Genomic DNA, 17,358 nt, shown 5'->3' on the forward strand with positions numbered 1-17,358 from the left:
GAGATTAGTTCCTTATTTCCTATTTCACCATTTCTTGTGTTTTTAAGCTTGCAGCTAAACTGATTTAAGTACGGAGCCTCAATCAGTGAAGCTGAGGCCAAGAGGTCAACAGCTCAGTAGGTGGAAACATAATTTATTGCCTCCTGCTTTCAAGCTGGATGTACACATAAAGCAACAAACAAATGAAAAGTAGGAGAAATAGGTCACTTTGGTCTCTCTGATTGTAAAAATAATCACCAAACTATCCAAATACATAATCTCACAGCTTGACTAACCATTATTTGACATTAACATGGAAATAAGTTTATTTATATATGTTATAAACATTGATGAAAGGTTGGGTAAATGTGGTTGAAAAAGCATGGCAGAAATTAGCAGAAGAGATGCGAGTAAATAATCTAAAAGATGAGAGGGAAGCAGGAATTAAAAGGAAGGCAAATGTGCAGAGGAGGTATACATGACTGGAAAAAGAAGAGGAAGAGTATAAAGACAAAGAGAAGAGGTAATAAGAAATTTAGATGAAGAAATATTTGACAGTTTGCATAACCGAGTCTGTGTTTGAAAAGGGGAGTTACAGGCAAAGTGAAAGTCACCTTGTGAAGTTACAGTGCACTGAGCAACTCTGTCCGTCTGCCCTCATGAATTATGACAGTCGTCGGCCAAAACCTCACTGCTACACACACACATGCACTTCACTTTCCTTTTTCTCACTCTGTCCCTCTCGTTTTTCTTTCTTAGCGGCACAGAAAGTTGTGCTTCGCCGAGAAAAGTGATCATAAAATATGCAGCCGATCCACTGCTCTTCTGAGTGCTTCTCAGACCTCTTAGCTCTCTGTGTGTTTGTAATGTGCATATGGGCATGTCATGTAAATGGCAGACTCTCGCTCTCCTTTCCGATTTTTCTGTCAAACCATTTTGCCTGCCCCGCCTTCATCTGTCTGTTTTTGCACGTGTCGATTTTTCTATCGGTCTTGGTTGCAATTAATAAAAACATCAGTGTTTAAAGAAATAAAATTCAGTTCAGTCACGACACCTGTTCTGCTTCTCGCCATTATTAAAGCTCAGTCCTTTCTCAACCACCTCCCCCCTCTAGCTGTGCTTGAAAGTTTTGTGTGCAATCAACAGAAAGATGGATCACTTACACTATTTAAAAATATGCAGGTTTTGCTTCAGTTTTATTTTACATATTTGCTCTTTGTGACTGTAAATATACAAAATATATTTAAATAGATTTAAAAAGATGAATGCAAATGAAATGCAACATACCTTTAAACTAGCTTCATTTTAATAAAGAGGCTGTTAATTGCCTTGCAATTGATGCTGTTTGTATCACTTTGTTAACATAAACTTACCAAAACAATTACAGACAATAAGTTTCTGCATTTTTAATAATTAATTCCATATTAATTTCCTCATGAGTGACCAGGCTAGACACTTCCGGAGCACTGCAAGCTGATTTTGGCTTTTCACTTTACATGGGTGTAACATCCCACTATGAGACTATAGTTCGGATGAACAGGCTGTACAGATAAAGCAGTTGTACGTGTTATTGGCCTGTGGAAATGTTAATAGTGGGGTTCTTTGTCGCAAGAGCGTGTTTTTTTCCCTCAAAAAGCAGCACAATTAAAATGCCAAGGTTCATTAGCGTAATTGAGTGCAGTGACTTTGTAGTGAAACACGCAACAAAGTCTCATCACCTTAAAAACTTTCAGATCTAAAGATAAACGATTAAGTGAAAATTCACCCTCTTTTTAATGAAATCTATTTATATCTGAAAATGATGAAGTACTTATCATTTATTTTCATTAATCTTCGTTGTCAAGAGAGGGGAAAAAAAGCGAGTCAAAAGATCAGTGAGCAAAAACTGCATCTAATTCAACTGGTTGAAAACTGGCCGATGAATAATTACTAATTAATCAGCTTCCTATCCGCCTGACCTGGCTTCTCGCAACTACTCAATGAGTTCTCAGAAACATACATACTTAGCTTATGTGGTGTGTGTGTGTGGTTTTGGTGCATGTGTGCATCTGTGTATGGGATGTGCTTCGCTGCCAGAACCGTTTATGAATTTATGATTGCGTATGCATGTGCACATAGTTGGGTGCCCTTTCCCCATCTCATTGGGATGCAAGGCGTGAGCCTGTCGAGTGAGAGCTGTCCAGGCTAGCTTTGGAGTCATTAGTGCGCTCGTTAGTCCAGTTATGTTAAATCTAAATTACCATTCATCATCACACAGGGACCCATCATTTATTCTGATGTGGCCTGGCAGACACATGCACTAAGTGGATTAACTCATTCAAAGACACGCAGACGCACTTGCCAAAACACAATGGAATTCAAAATCAGGCGTTAGCTATGTGGTAAGTGCTTTAAAATAGATTATATATTATTGATTGAGACATTGCTGAATTAGAATTAATTGGTTTGCCCTTGTGAATATAAACCACGTAAACTGCACCCTCCTGCAAACAAATGCAACAGAGCAGTGAATAACAAATCATCATGCTACAATCTACTGTATAATTTTTTAATAGGCTAGACTAAACTGTCACCTTAAGGTTATAAAGCCCTTACAGGCTGGCAACCCTAATCCCAAGACCACACTTAATATTCTACAGTAATTAATGAAGTTATAAAAAACTTCTCCATGCAGTAATAAGTCAAAACAAGTTTTTTAAAAAAGTGCACGGAAGGAAATTAAAACAAGTTTTGTGGCTAACAAGAAGACATTTTTGTCTGCTACTTTGAATTCTTGGTTGGTACAAAGGAATAGAAGAGTACATGGGAAAGACTACAAGGTACAGCAGTGTGAGGCTGGCTGCATTCAGCACTGGCACTCAGCATTAAATTAGCTCCCGCTGAGTAAAAACACACTTCGTGCGCTGGCACACACAGTCATTAGCCGCTGCAGGAGGAATGCCTACCATCTGCGCTGACGTGATTGCGAGGACGAGGTATTCTCGGGAATCAAACTGACAAAGTGGATCGAGCAGCTTCTCTGCCAAATATAAAGACTGTGTTTATCACATAATTACATTTCCACTTCTGCTGTGTTTATTGGCCTTACAAGTTTGAGCACACACAGTTTTGACCATCAAAGGCTTTAAAAAAAAATACAAAAACGGTGGAATCAAAGTATTAGGAGGAAAGCCGACTGTGGGATTGCTGAATTTAATGATCACGGTGCTCTTCACAGTAATGCACTGAAGAAAAGTCATAGGTCAGTCTCCGTTGTTGTATTTGCATTCGTAGTTTGACTTTTGAGAGATAAAACAACAGCAAGTCTTCACCCCGCTTAGGATGCTTATAACATACAGGTCAGAACAGGATATGCTTTAGAGCAAGTCTGATTTTTGTAAAGGATGCAAACAATCAAAATGTGTTTATCAGCATAACCAATATTAATCTGAAACCTTCAAAGCTTGCATAGAGATGAAAGGACCTGTCAAGTAATTAAGATGAATCTTTTTGTTTCATGTTTAGTGGGAAAGCAGAGTGACATGCATCCATAATGTGTGCCATTAGGAAAACCACTTGTTTAGAATTATTTCGCAGCACTAATTGATTCTGATAGGTGTTTAATGACGAATATGATAAGGCCACCCCGGTGTGCATTCTTTCTTGATTTTCAGTAAAGACCAAACAAAAGAACAAATCAAGGGTGACTCTGCCTCTGTTTTCACGTGTGATAGAAAAACGATCCCAGGCTTGTTTAGGCATTTTGGTATTCACCCAGAACTGTGAAATAATTGCTATCTTTACGTAACACAATCGCTGCTACACCTGGCATGGGATTGGAATCTTCTCTTAAATGGGACCATGCCCTAATCCAACAACTTTAACCCAGTGTTGTAGTTGTCTAAGCTTAGCAATGACTTTCCGCTGCTCTACAAAAAAGGTGCACGGTAACACAAACTGTGCTTGGGAGAATCCTCCAATAAAGGTTTATCACTGTCCCAGAACTGGAAAGCTGATCACTCGTACCTTTCAGCCGAGTCTCCCTGGAGCACAGATACCTTTCTAAAGGGCATCTCTTGCCTGATAGAGAGATATGCTCCATGATGTGTTTTCTGACAACCAATGTGTGGTTTTTAATTACCCAACATGGTTTGAAATTCAAAATGAACACATAATTTACCAGTTCACTGGTTAATGTTTTAAATTTTTTAACACCTTAATAACAAGTGTTTGGTTGCGCTCTTTGAAACTTTAAAGGTAAAAGTGGCTTTAAATGCACATTTGTTTCTATGCTCCACGAGAGCATTTTTTATCAAAAATGCAGGCACTAAAGAACAGAGAGCATTGTGGCTTCATTGTACTGCGTCTCTTCCAGAAACATGTTGGTTGATGGAGTCTTCCACTTCAGCTGGCTTGGAGCGCCTGGGCCAGTGATGCCAGTCACTATAAAAGCTGTCTACTTTCAGAGAGACTCTCGTTATGCACTTACTTTGAGTTCACTATCATTTTCCCACTAACATCCACACACTCACTCACACAGACCTTTACTTGCACACCACATCTCCTTTTTGCAACTGATTTTATGCGGTGTAAATAAACCGCTTATTCAAGGTGCAGTTTTTTGTTGCCTCTGCCTCCACTTGCCGTGGCCGTTTGAGCTGTCATTATTTTGGTCATGAATAGTGAGTCCTCTCAGGCAATGTTTTATGAGTATACCAGCCATTGCATAAAAGCTAAAAAGTTAATTTCAGATATTTGTTTGCAGCATCGCAGCCTAAAGACTCTTCTAATTTTCTAGCAGAGAAAGCTTACCTAAAATGACTAATTTTCCAAGATGGCAGTATCAGAGTGGGTCTTCATTACTTGGCAGTGGAAAATGACTATCCGGATATTAACAAGAATGTGCAGATGCCCTACAGCACAGGTCAATCTCAAAACAGCGCCAATGCAATAACGCATTAGGACAGCAGTTTAGATTGGCCATTCACAATACAGATATTTGGCATTCTTGTTAACAGATAATAGATGCATGTATATAACATCTTTGTGTTATGTTTATCTAAGCAATGGAGGCAACACATATCACTTAATTAAAATTAAGCCATATTGCCAACCAATCTTGATAAAAACTAAAAACCGGAAAATCAAAACATCAGCCACCCAGTGGGGTCTCCGTCCTTACTTTGAGAAACCCTGTTCTGAGTCTATCTGACAGCCTTGGTGGTCTGGAAACAACAAAGGGCCAAATTGAGTCAGTCAGTCAGACATTTGTTCCATCAATAATTAATGCCTCCCTGCTCTCCTCCCTCTGATCCTTTCAATCTATTTTCTATCAGAGTTTCTTCTACTCGCTAATGTCACATCAGTGTTTCTTCCTTCTTTTCTGTCTGCCATTTCATCTCCCTTTCACTCTGATGTCTTTTATACCGCTCTGTCCTACATCTCTTTCTTCTGGTCTTGTTTATCTGCAACAAATGGACAAGGTTTCACCTGCCTCCCTTTTTCTGCTTCTTGTTTGTTTTTGTCCTGCATCACTTTTACAGTATGTATCTGTCTATTGTTCTTATCTCTGCCTTCTCTCCCTGCATTTTATCACTCCTTTTCTTTGCACACTGCACATCTTTTTGGTCTTCCTCTGCATCTATGGATTTCTCCACTTTCCTTTCGACCTTCTTTTCTGTATTGCCTTGTTTCTCCCTCTCTCCTCAACAGTAGATAAATAAGTTATATCCAGGAAACTGGCTGTTTTTACAGCACCAGTATTACATGCCTTCTTTTCTTCTTCTTTCCTCAAATTCTTCCTTCTGTCCCTTTCCCCCCCCATTCTGCTAACACCCCCCCTACCCATTCCACCTCCCCAAATCTCTCTTGTCTCTTGTCTCTCCAGGCAAAAAGGATGGGATAGTAACCACAGCCCTTTTGGGTCTAAATAAATCATAGCCCAGCACTGCCTTGCTTTTACAACACCGATCCTCCACTTTCATCCTGGCAACCATGAAAGAGAGAGCAGAGAGAAGAGGAGGCAAGAGCGAAAGAGACTATCTAAGGACATATGAGTAAGGGGAAAGGATATCAGAGGAAATGGTGAATTTAAAGGCTCTTTAGTCACATCTGTCTTTCTTTCTAAGCTTCTTCAGAAAATAAAACTCTTCTGTCAAAGCCAGAGAGAAAGAAGCAGCATTCAAACCCTTAACATCATAGAAACTTTTCTTTTCTTAGAGTACAGAAATTGGCTCTTTGTTGTGAATTGCTGAGATCACTTCCCTGCGACTAGTACGGTATGCTTTTTTGTTTGTTATTATTTCCTGTCGGATTCTTCAGGAGGTGAACGTGAGTCAAACTGTGATGCTTAAGAACAATACGTGGCAAAAACTACAGAAAGTGTTAAAGGGGGGGAAAAAAAACCTTGAAAAATGCAATGATTAAAAGTACACTCGTATTAATAAAAACGAGGAATTCATTCTTTTTTTTTGCAAAGAGAAATGATTACAGCTTTTAGTCAATGCATACGCAAATTTTTCAATTTGTGACAGGTCAAATATTTTATCTTAAATGTGTCTGAATTTTTAACACGTTGTCTAACTTTATTTAGAAAAAAAGCCCCATCACTCCTTTTCATTTCCATTATATTATCAATTATAACAAGATTAATGAAACTAACAAACTCAAATCCATTTAGCTTTTACAAAATGAGCCGCACACCCAAATATTCAGCTTTGACGAGTCAAAGCAGCTCCTGTGAAACATATTAAGCTCAGATAAAGCCTAGTCTACCAAGAAACATTGGCTAATTAAAAATGACTAGATTAATTAAAGTGGAGATTCATTAGTGCCACAGAGGGAGAGAGAGAGCGAGAGATCCACTTCTTTCAATTAGCATGATGCGCGCACACACAAATTACTAAAACACACACACATATCTATTTGCCTGCAACCTATGCACTTTCTTATATCTTATGGTTGGTTTATATGGAAAACATACATTATTATTGTAATATTAAATTCCTACGGAAAGTAATGACTGTATTTTATATTTATTACACCAATAATTCATATGCAAGCATTTTGGCGGGTTGGTGGTTTGATCCTCAGCTCCTCCAGCCTGCCATTTTCACCCCCAATGCATCCATCAGTGTGTGTGTGTGTGTGTGAGAGAGAGATAAAAACACTTAGGTGTTAAAACAAAGTGCTTGTGTCAGTATGTGTGAGGCTTGTAGTAGAAAGCGCTTGGGCTGCTCAATTAGCGTAGAAGAGCGCTATATAGTAAAATATCTGCCCATTTACCATTTTTACCATTTTTGCAGCACAAAGATACCCAAAGATAATTTAAAAAGTGCTTCAAAGGGAATACCTATATTTAAGCGTAGTCTCCGAATGGTTGGATTTATCCGAATGTCACACATTAAAAACAGCGGGGATAATGAAATTTGTAAGAGGGAAAACTAAGTAAAGCTAGAACTAACTCTCCACCTAAAGAAAAGAGTAAAAAAAATCTGGCACTAGAAGTATCACATATAAGCTGGACAAGGACGCCAACAACCCATCAGCCTTGAGTGTTTCATCTGTCGAGAAAAGTTGGCTAATGCTAACATAGTGTCAAGCAAGCCGAAGCGGCACTTGGAAACCAAACAGCCCTTCCGAGGGAAATTTGGCCCAGTTCAGAAGATTTCTGGATGGGAACCAGAGGCATCAATTTAGTGGATCAAACAAATTGAAAGTGCGACTCGAGCAAGCTGAGAGTCATTTATTGCAAAGAACAGAGAAAAGGCCTCACATGTAAAAGCAAAAGAGTTATTGCATAAACATGAAGGTGTAATGTTACGTGCAGATGCCAGAAATATACAAGAATGCCTATATCTAAGTGTACAATCAAAATAACTCATAACGGCAGTGAAGTAGAGGCTAGTTGGCGCAAATATGAATACAGGTGGTTGAGCAGGTAAAGAAAAATATAGAAAACTGCTGACCAAGTGGATCGCAGATGCTCCTCCAACTAGGACTTTATTAAAGTATAAAAATATGTTTTCTTTATAATTTCGATCTATCTTCTTGACTGACTAATACCCTATAACATGTCTAAAAACACGTAAAATATTATTTGCAATTTCCCAGAGATCAAGATGACATTTTCAAATTGTCAAGTCCCCAGGCTGGAGATATTTCTGCTTGACAAACGACCTAACCTCTGTTTGATGGATAAACGAATGTGTAATAGAAACACTGCACTAAACTTTAATCTAAACCTAATCATCCTAACCTCAGTGCTGCTCAGCCATTTGAACAGCCGATGGCTTAAAACTTAAACCGATCCTTGAAAAGACAAAAGCACAAGAAGATACTCACACAGACGCACATAGGTGTGAACAATCAAAAATACATACACCTACCTGATGGTGCAGTCACATGACCTCCAGTCACCGTTATCTCTATCATCCATTTTGTACTACGATCACGGACTCAACCCCAAGAACTGAACAGATGGGACTGCGTCTGTGTTTGTGTGTGCGCGGATATGTGTGAATACGCATGCATCTGTTTGTGTGGCGAATGCGTGTGTTTGTCTGTGCGTGTGCGTTAAGATGCTTGAAATGAAGATCAGTCCAGCAGCAGAATTGCTTACTGTCATTCATGCCCTTTGCACATGAACACAAACACTTCAACGCACACAGACACACGCGCGCGCACACACACACACACCTGCCTTTATTAAAACGTCACATTCAGTGAATATACTGTGTGCTGTCATGCTGTCTGCTGTGAATGGAACGGCTGCGTATTTACAGTGAATTGTAAATCCTGCCGAGCACTCAGCTGTCAGAGTCTTATGAATTGCTAATATGTTGTATCTCGCACTGCCGATCCCCCTCTATCTGGCCCCTATCACTTTCATTGTGCGCTGAGCAAAAGTGAGGCCAGGGAATGAAAAAAAATCTAACTTATAAAAGGAAATAAAACGTGGAGATAAAGGATACGATGGCTTTAATGAAAACCTACAATACTGTCATGAAGTATCATTTATAATGAACATGTGCATTGATTTTATTACTTATAGTAGCGGTGATTACATTTTATTTTGATTTGGATGAGGACTACACTGCCACACACTGAACCATTTACCACAGTATCCTCTGCTCTATTTAATCATTTATGTGAGCACATTAGCAGCACCAGACTGCACCAAGAACAATCACACCTACTTCAGCAGGATACTAATCAAGATGTGTCTGATACTGCTGGGAATCTCTCTGAGCTTTTGCATCACATACCTGCTTTCTGCTGTATATCATCTTTATGCATATTGAATTTGATCACATTTTTGACCCCACAATTCTTAAATGGGCCATTTAAAGTGAAAAATACACTGCAGACAAAGGTGGAATCAGCATTACGGAGAAAATTCCTTTAAAAATCTAAATTCTGCCAACTTCCCAGGCTTCTTTGGCTTCTCATCCTTATCACAGAAGATGTATACTTGGTAGCTTTGCCCTTAATAGTCTCTCTGTGAATATTATTCCTGATATAGTAGACATTTATGTGACAATGAGACTTTATCTCAGACTTTCAAGCTGATGACTATAATACCTAATTATTGTCAGAATGTGTTGGAAACCCTAAAAACCATAAGAAAAATCACATTCTTGTCTTGTTCTTTTCCAACATTTAACTCAACTGGGAAACCAAACAATTTCTAGTAGTTCTAATAATTTGCCGGCATATTTTCCAAGTGATATGTAGCCAAAGATGGACAGACAGGTTGGAAAAAGTGGAATCACCCCACTTTTCTCTCTTCTTTTTGCCTGTTTTTTTAGGCTAATCTTTCTTTCACTTTGCCTGTGCCTGATTTTCTATATGATTATTCCTCATTAAGATAATCAAAAACAGTACCACTAACCTTATCAGCTATCAGCAATGCCACCATCACAGAACAAACTTATTTTCAGCTGCTTTTTCCTAATATCAGGATCTGACACTATAACCTTTATATTCTTTATTTTAGCACAAAATATAGGGAACAGAGTAAGAAAATAATAACCTGATTCTGTACTAACAGTAAAGCCTTGCAACAGACACACATAGAAACCCATTCATGCACAATTACATGCATTTGTACACACATACAGGTGCGGAAAAAGTAGACACCTTTTTACTAATATAGCTTTCGTTGCACAGTGGCCGGTCACACCTCTGAGTATAGTGACAAATGAGGAGCTCTGGAAATGTAGACAGATCAGACGCACACAATTTCTCCTCACACACTTGCGCAAACACACACATACAGACTCAATAACTCACACAGCTGGAAGCAAACACGTAAGAACATTAATGTATCCCCATATACAGGAGGAATCACCCACATATGCTAACACACATGGAGCGCAGAAATGCAGAGCACAGCAGGTGGCAGATACAATGTTTCCCATCCCATTGTTTGTGTTGTATTTGGGTGTGTATCAGTTTAATGTGAGTCAGTGACTACACAATTTCAGGCTGATGAACAGGTAGGTTTCATCTTTGCAAGCAATGCGTACAAGTACTTATACAGCCACCTCTGCAGTCATTCAAGGCTATAACTGAGGATAATTCACACGCAGAAGCATTTAAGAAACTGTGATCTTTAAACAAAATCATCTTCAAGTTACAGCTTTTCTTATACTAAAGACACAAAGCAGACATAGAAAAGTACATGAAGGGGAAAGAGGGACGATACAGAACTGAGAGGGAAGTGTATTCCTTTTAAATGAAAGGGAAAAAAAGGAAAGGGCGAGGAAACTGAATAAGACATAAAGCAAAGCTTATAATGAGAAGAGGAGAGTGCAGGACATATCCTTGTTTCACAGACAAAACATGAAAAGGGGAAGAGAGGAGAAGAGGAAACTGATGAGAGAAGGAGGAGGCAAAGGAGGAGAGAGATGGAGGACCAGGGTTTTTCTCTACTTACAGAATCTCCAGATCGCGCAGCGCTCGGAAAGCTCCATCTTCGATGCAGCTGATGTGGTTGCTGTCCAGTTGCCTGCACCGCACACACAAACACACACACACACACAGACACACACACACAGATTAGACAGAGATGGGAGAGAGTCAGGCGCAAGTCTGCAAGGTCCGCTCAGCTGGGGGAGGGACTAACAAAAGATGGGTTGCTTGAACGAGAGTGTGTGCATGTGGATATGTGTGTAAGGTGATACCCAAGTAGTGGGCTTAAGGTAGCAGGTAGGAGACACCGGAGTTAACTCTCTCTCTCGCACATGCACTCACTCACACACACTCTAGGAATATCAAGTCCAGATGATAGCACGAAAGCTAAGGTTAAGTCTCTCACCTCGGTGCTGATATGGCCAGCCCTAAGGAGAAGAGGAGAGGAAAAGGAGAGCGCGAGAGAAGAGACCGGTGCGCTGAAGTGGCCTGCCTGGCATCAGCCTATCACCTCCTTCCCCTGCCGCACGCCCAGCGCACACTGGCCACCGGGAGAGAGAGGGGCGAGAGAGATAGGCACAATAAAGAAGAGAGCGAGCGAGCCATTGCTACTAAAGCCCACCCTGCTTGTCTGTTCTGTAAATATTAATTGCATCTCTCCTCTCCCATCCTCCTCCTCTCCCTCCCCCCATGTCCTCTTTTATTCTTTTTTCCTCTCTCTATAGTGAAAGAGGGAGTAATTTCATTACATTAGGCCAGCCAATCCATTAAGGGCCTTTTACCGGCTCTGTCACTGAAACAATTTCATTAAAAGGAAAGCCTCCGTAAATCAACCTACAGTCACGACTCTGCCTCTTGTTCCCATTCTCCTTCTTTCCTCCCTCTCTCTCACTAACTCCTCCATTTCCAGGCTTGCTCAACAACTTGCTTGCTGGACTACCAGATGCACCCTGTACCCCACTGCCATCCATCCTTTGCTTTTACTTTAATTTGCTCGGCTCTAGGTATTCAGCTCCCCTCCCCACCAACATCATCCACCCCTCATGAACCCAGCAACCCTGAAAAGTCCACTTCCTCCCTTCCTTCCTTACTTCCTTCCATTCCTCCAACCCATTCATCCCTCTGTCCCTCCTACCTCATCTTCTTCATCTACAGGAGAGTATGGATGGACTGCAGATGAAAATACACAAAGGGCAGACATTTAGAAGTATCCTCATGTCCCTTGTAAGTGGCATTTAACCTATTACACACACAGACACACTCAGACAGGTGGACACAGGTAGATTAATACGGTAAACACAGCACAGAAAGATTAAAATACATACAAACTGACAGAAACACTATGAAACTATTTATTGTCTGCTCTTGAGCCACTACAACTGTGGGGCAACCGTGGCTCAGGGGGTTGGGAAGTGCATCTGTAACCGGAAGGTCGCCGGTTTGATTCCCGGGCTCTCTGTCCTGGTTGTTGTGTCCTTGGGCAAGACACTTTACCCTGCTGGTGTTGGCCAGAGGGGCCGATGGCGCGATATGGCAGCCTCGCTTCTGTCAGTCTGCCCCAGGGCAGCTGTGGCTACAACCGTAGCTGCCTCCACCAGTGTGTGAGAGTGAATGAATAGTGGCATTGTAAAGCGCTTTGGGTTCCTTGAAAAGCGCTATATAAATCCAATCCATTATTATGACTACACCTTAATCTTTTGTCTTCTTCTCTTCCCCAATCTCCCTTCCGCTGGATTCCTCCATTGCTAATCACTTTTTCTTTGACTTCGACCATCTTATGTTCGTTTCTCTCCTCTTGTTTTGGATCAGTCTTCTCCACTTTTCATCTCTCCCAATTCACAATCCATGTTTTTCTCTCATCTTGTCTTTTATTCCCCCTTCACTTTTTCCCTTTCGCTCTTCATCTACCCATCTCTAATCAATTTCGTCTCCCTGTTTTCTTTCATCAAGCTTTTTAATTTATTTTTTTCCCTTCTGTGTTTGCCTTGGTGTCTGCTTGGCACACTGCAACACCCGTTAAATCAGTCAAGTCAGCTTTTAACCACGAGGAAGGTGCATCCCAAAAAGGCAGCTGTAGTTTTCTCTCTTTCTGTAGGGCAGCAGAAATCACATCAGAATTTCATTTTTGTTTGTTTTTGTATATACATGTCCACAGTGCAAGTCTGTGTAAAAGATTTTAGAGACATATAAGTCCTCGGAGTATCTGAAAATTGTATTCACTACAGTGCACCACAGGTACACCTCAATATTCTGTATGTCCGCTTATCAACAACAGGCAGCTGGCCAGAGACGGGCCCAGATGCACCATCTTCAGGCAAGATAAATGTACAAACTAAATGTTTTAGAGCACATAGCAGTAGTAGAGAGTCATTATCTTATCACAGCTCTTTATACAAGAACATGCAAAGCAAACTCAGAAATATTTCTATTGAGACAAGGCTTCAGAAAGCTACCATATAAAGTTCACTGTAATTTTTCATTGCTTGATCATTATACTCTCTGAGGCGGCGCTGACATGTGCAGCAGGGTCACAGAAATGAGTTGACGGCACAGTGTAGTAAACGTATTCTTCAAGCTTCTACCTGGTATTGACCAGCTACTAGTGGTTAACAATTGGCATGGTTTTGATTTGGAGTAAATAGAGAAAATATCAAACCAATCCATACCCACAGGCCAGGTTTGGATCACAGCATAATTATTTTCAACCCTCCAAAGACTTCCATAGAGTGATGAGATGCCTGGATTTTCTTTGAAGCAATGCAATCATATCTTAAAGGTGATTTAGTGTTAAGTTCTAGCTCCTAGCCATTGTGGCACTTCATTAACTGAGCACAATCTGTAAAGATTGGACAGGATCAACAATATGGAGCACTAAACAATGATGGTATATGAAAGCGTACATAAAAGAATAGTCTGGGTTTGTGCTCTTGTCATAAGTCATGTCTTGAAGCTATTTTTTTTCTTTGTTGCCCACTTGTTGGATGAGAGCCGCAAGTGTAAGCATCTGTTAAATGACTGAGTCTAAAATATAGTGAGTCTGGGGATCATCAGCATATGGTTGTGCCATGTTTTCTGCTTTATGTAATTAAAAGGCATGTATTTTGGGGGGAAGGAAGAATGGCGCACAGCCTAAACAGCCATATGGAGATGCATGGCACCGCTAAAGTTGGCTAGTTATTACAGGCTTTTTATTCACGGCACTGTTCTTTTAATGTCGAGGAATAAAGTGTAGAGACAGACAACCAACAACAAATTAGGGTCTTTGTCATTCTATTCATACATCGAAATCTATGTGTGAAGAATGGCAACTCATGTGGTGTCTGAAGGAACTTTCCATCCCACACCTGCTGTTCTAGCCTGGGCTCCTGTAACTTAACAAAGGCTACCAGTTATATTAAGCTATAGCTTAATTTAACTGGTATCATTTGTTTATATTTTACAAATAATGTAAAATATAAAAAAATGAAGATAATTTGGAGCCTAGGTGAATCAGCCAATATTGGTGTCTTGTTAGCCTGACATCACAGTACAGGGGTCCAGTTCAGCCTTCACCTTAAAGTGCAAATATGTCTAGCTGCTAAACGTCATCTTTCCAAAGCTACCTTTTCATTTACACTGGCAAATGAAAAGAATACCCATGAAACATTTCGTAAAAACACTTCACTTCTAAATGTAACAGTTCTTGGTTGCTGGTTAAATTTTAAGCTGTTAGTTTGCTTTCAGTGCTAATTCTACAGTCTAGAAGAGGGGTGTCAAACTCTAGGCCTCCTGGAGTTCGACACCTGTGGTCTAGAATAACACAAATAAATGTTGTGTAAGGATCTGGGCTAGTGGAACTTTAAATCAACCTTGGTGGAAACTTTAACTATAGATTATATGCTTTGTTTAATTTTTGCAAAACCTAAAAGCAATAAAAGGGTGTCCAACTCCAGGCCTCGAGGGCCGGTGTCCGGCAGGTTTTAGATGTGTCCTTGATCCAACACAGCTTATTCAAATGGCTAAATGACCTCAACATGTCTTGAAGTTCTCCAGAGGCCTGGTAATGAACTAATCATTTGATTCAGGTGTGTTGACCCAGGGTGAGATCTAAAACCTGCAGGACATCGGCCCTTGAGTTGGCCTAGAGTTGGACAACCCTTGGCTTACTCAGTTATTCTAATTGCAAAATTAATCAAAGATTTGTATTCTTGCACTTGACCTCTTCTATGACAGAATTAAAGACAAGTCCAGAAATCTATGGAATAAAAGAAAAGTTGTTATTATCTTCAGTAGATTTTCCATGCAAGAAGAAAACATACTTTTCTGAGCCTTCAGACGGTCTCAAAGAGATATAAAAATTAGTTTAATGATTGTATATTCTGAGTATCAAAACAGTATTTACAGTATTTCTAACCCTCAATCCTAACCAAATACTTCCCTAATAATTAGTTTTGGTTGCCCTAAATTTCACCAAACCTGTTGGCTTAATCCTCAACTTTTCCCACCATCCCCCTTCCTCCAAATTCTTCTCCTATCTTTTGCCATCCTGGCCTTCATCACCCCGTCCACTTGGGCAAAATACCCACATTTTGGAAAAGCAAATGTGTTTAGTACAACAAAGCATTTATCCATGATTCTGCTTGCTGGACTGGACAGGACATGTTACTTAGAGAAATTGTGTTCCTTGCCCTTCAAGGAATTCATTTTTATCTGGCATTGACCTGAGCTGTATGTTAGGCTACTCCCCATGTCATATTAATCACTTTTACATTGGAAATGACAGTTAACCACAATTTGGTTTGCATTTTCAGGTAGTGTCAATCTTACGGTCGTCTTTGGTGTCTTGAATTGAATACCCAGTGGCTACACTAGAAGCCAAAAAAGTAAGTAAGTAAATAGATACATACATAAAATGGCTCACAAGCATTATGGGTAGGGGATTCTCATCCCTTAATAGAGCTGACAAAGACTCTTAGACACTTGCTGAAATATCTTCAGATATTTCTCTTTTTGATTACTTTTTCACTGCTCTCCTCCAGAAACTTTACAACTCTGCTTTTCCGCAAAACGGAGAACAGATACTTGTTTCTACACTGGCAGCTGTCTTTGAGCTTCCATCTTCAGCCACAAAAAACAATTTCATCATCTATAATGTAATTGGATTCCTCTGACAGCTTTTTACACCAAGCACCTTGATTAATGGTGACATGATTGGTATCAGTCCGGGGTAAGGGCAAGTTTGTGTATCCATGTGCGCGCTCTATATCTGTACCATTGTGTTGTCTTCTGAAACCCCGTGTGTTCCGGTCATGGATGTTTGTTACAGGAGATAGAACAGGGGTCCAAAATTTAATTTCCTTCCATATAATTAGTTAGTGTGTTTAATCATGTCTATCATAAGGCCTATTGGCAGACTGATTCAAAGCTTCCCTCTGCTACCATCTGGAGCAGAGGTAAGCACACATGGACATACACGGACATGCTGTCTCTGCATGAAATCATCAGTGAGCAACCACTACTACCTGAGTAATTAATAAAAGGATGGAAGATAGGAAGGAAGGAGGACCATAACTGTGTTTTCACCCCATGAATTTTAAGAAATAATGAGTCATCAAAACTTTAAATTATTGGCAATCAAAAACTTCAAACATTTGTTGTCTTTGTTGGTAAAGTAAGTAGACAATGAATAGTGATGGACACGAATAGCAGGCAATGGAAAAAATAGATTAATTTGTTATTGCTTTCTATTATAAGACACTTTAAACAATCACGTTGAGTGTTCTGAGGTGTCACTGGTTGATCTGTAAGTATATACATGGCACGATCTACCAATAAGGTTTTCGTATATACTCCCAAGTGTTGCTGGAATTTTGACTACTGGTTCCTGCATCTATTTTTCCTCCCTCATTAAGTGTTTGAAAAAGGAATGATTGCACTTCTTAAAAGCTTTCATCCATCCATTTTCCTAACTGCTTGCCCAATCAAAGGATATGGACAGGGGCAAGAGGCATTTCATCGCAGCACTAACGCAGACAATCATTCACTAAGGAAACTAAGGATTACATTTACTTTTAGTTACCTTTCTCTGACTCGCAGGGACTTCATATAGATTAGGCTGTGTATCGGAAACACCTGTAGGTGAACAAAAATCTAATTTAAAATGGAGAAAAAAGCTATTTTAGAGGAGTGTGTGTTTGTAACGACTAATAGTTGGTTATTAGGTTGGTTGGACTTATAGTCGGTCACATAGGTACCAATGCTGGTGGACATCTTTTGAAACAGGTAATTAAAAGCCTTTTGTATCATTTAAAGTGAATGATATTTGCATTTAATGTCCATTTAGATTTGAACAATTCAGGGTAGGATTTGACTTGCTAATGATAAGTCTGCTTTTAGTAATGTTCAAGGGTACAGGAATAAATTATGGTTTTATTGTCCAGCTTTTTCCACAAAAAGATGCAATCAAGGACATCAACGAGCTTCCATTAAAGTTTCTCTTTATTATTA

At 39.8% G+C, this 17,358-nt stretch overlaps 1 protein-coding gene across 2 annotated transcripts in view; it reads right to left on the reverse strand.

The window, feature by feature from the left end:
* slit3 (slit homolog 3 (Drosophila)) overlaps nucleotides 1-17,358 on the reverse strand; it is a 247,638-nt gene that overhangs the window by 93,247 nt on the left and 137,033 nt on the right. The window contains exons 1-2 of one of the 2 annotated variants that reach the window (XM_085283739.1): nucleotides 11,279-11,397; nucleotides 10,898-10,969 (exon numbers count right to left, since the gene is read on the reverse strand). Coding sequence is in view for 1 of the 2 variants with exons in the window: in XM_085283729.1 (XP_085139855.1) it covers nucleotides 10,898-10,969 (72 nt within the window). In the remaining variant the exon portion in view is untranslated. Of the gene's footprint in view, nucleotides 1-10,897; nucleotides 10,970-11,278; nucleotides 11,398-17,358 lie in introns of those variants that run through there. The other variant, XM_085283729.1, reaches the window with a different exon arrangement.

This window comes from Mchenga conophoros, linkage group LG2, assembly GCF_057382185.1.
Source record: "Mchenga conophoros isolate Kocher_MC1m ecotype Shallow Benthic linkage group LG2, M_conophoros_male_GT1.1, whole genome shotgun sequence".
Lineage (NCBI taxonomy): Eukaryota > Metazoa > Chordata > Actinopteri > Cichliformes > Cichlidae > Mchenga > Mchenga conophoros.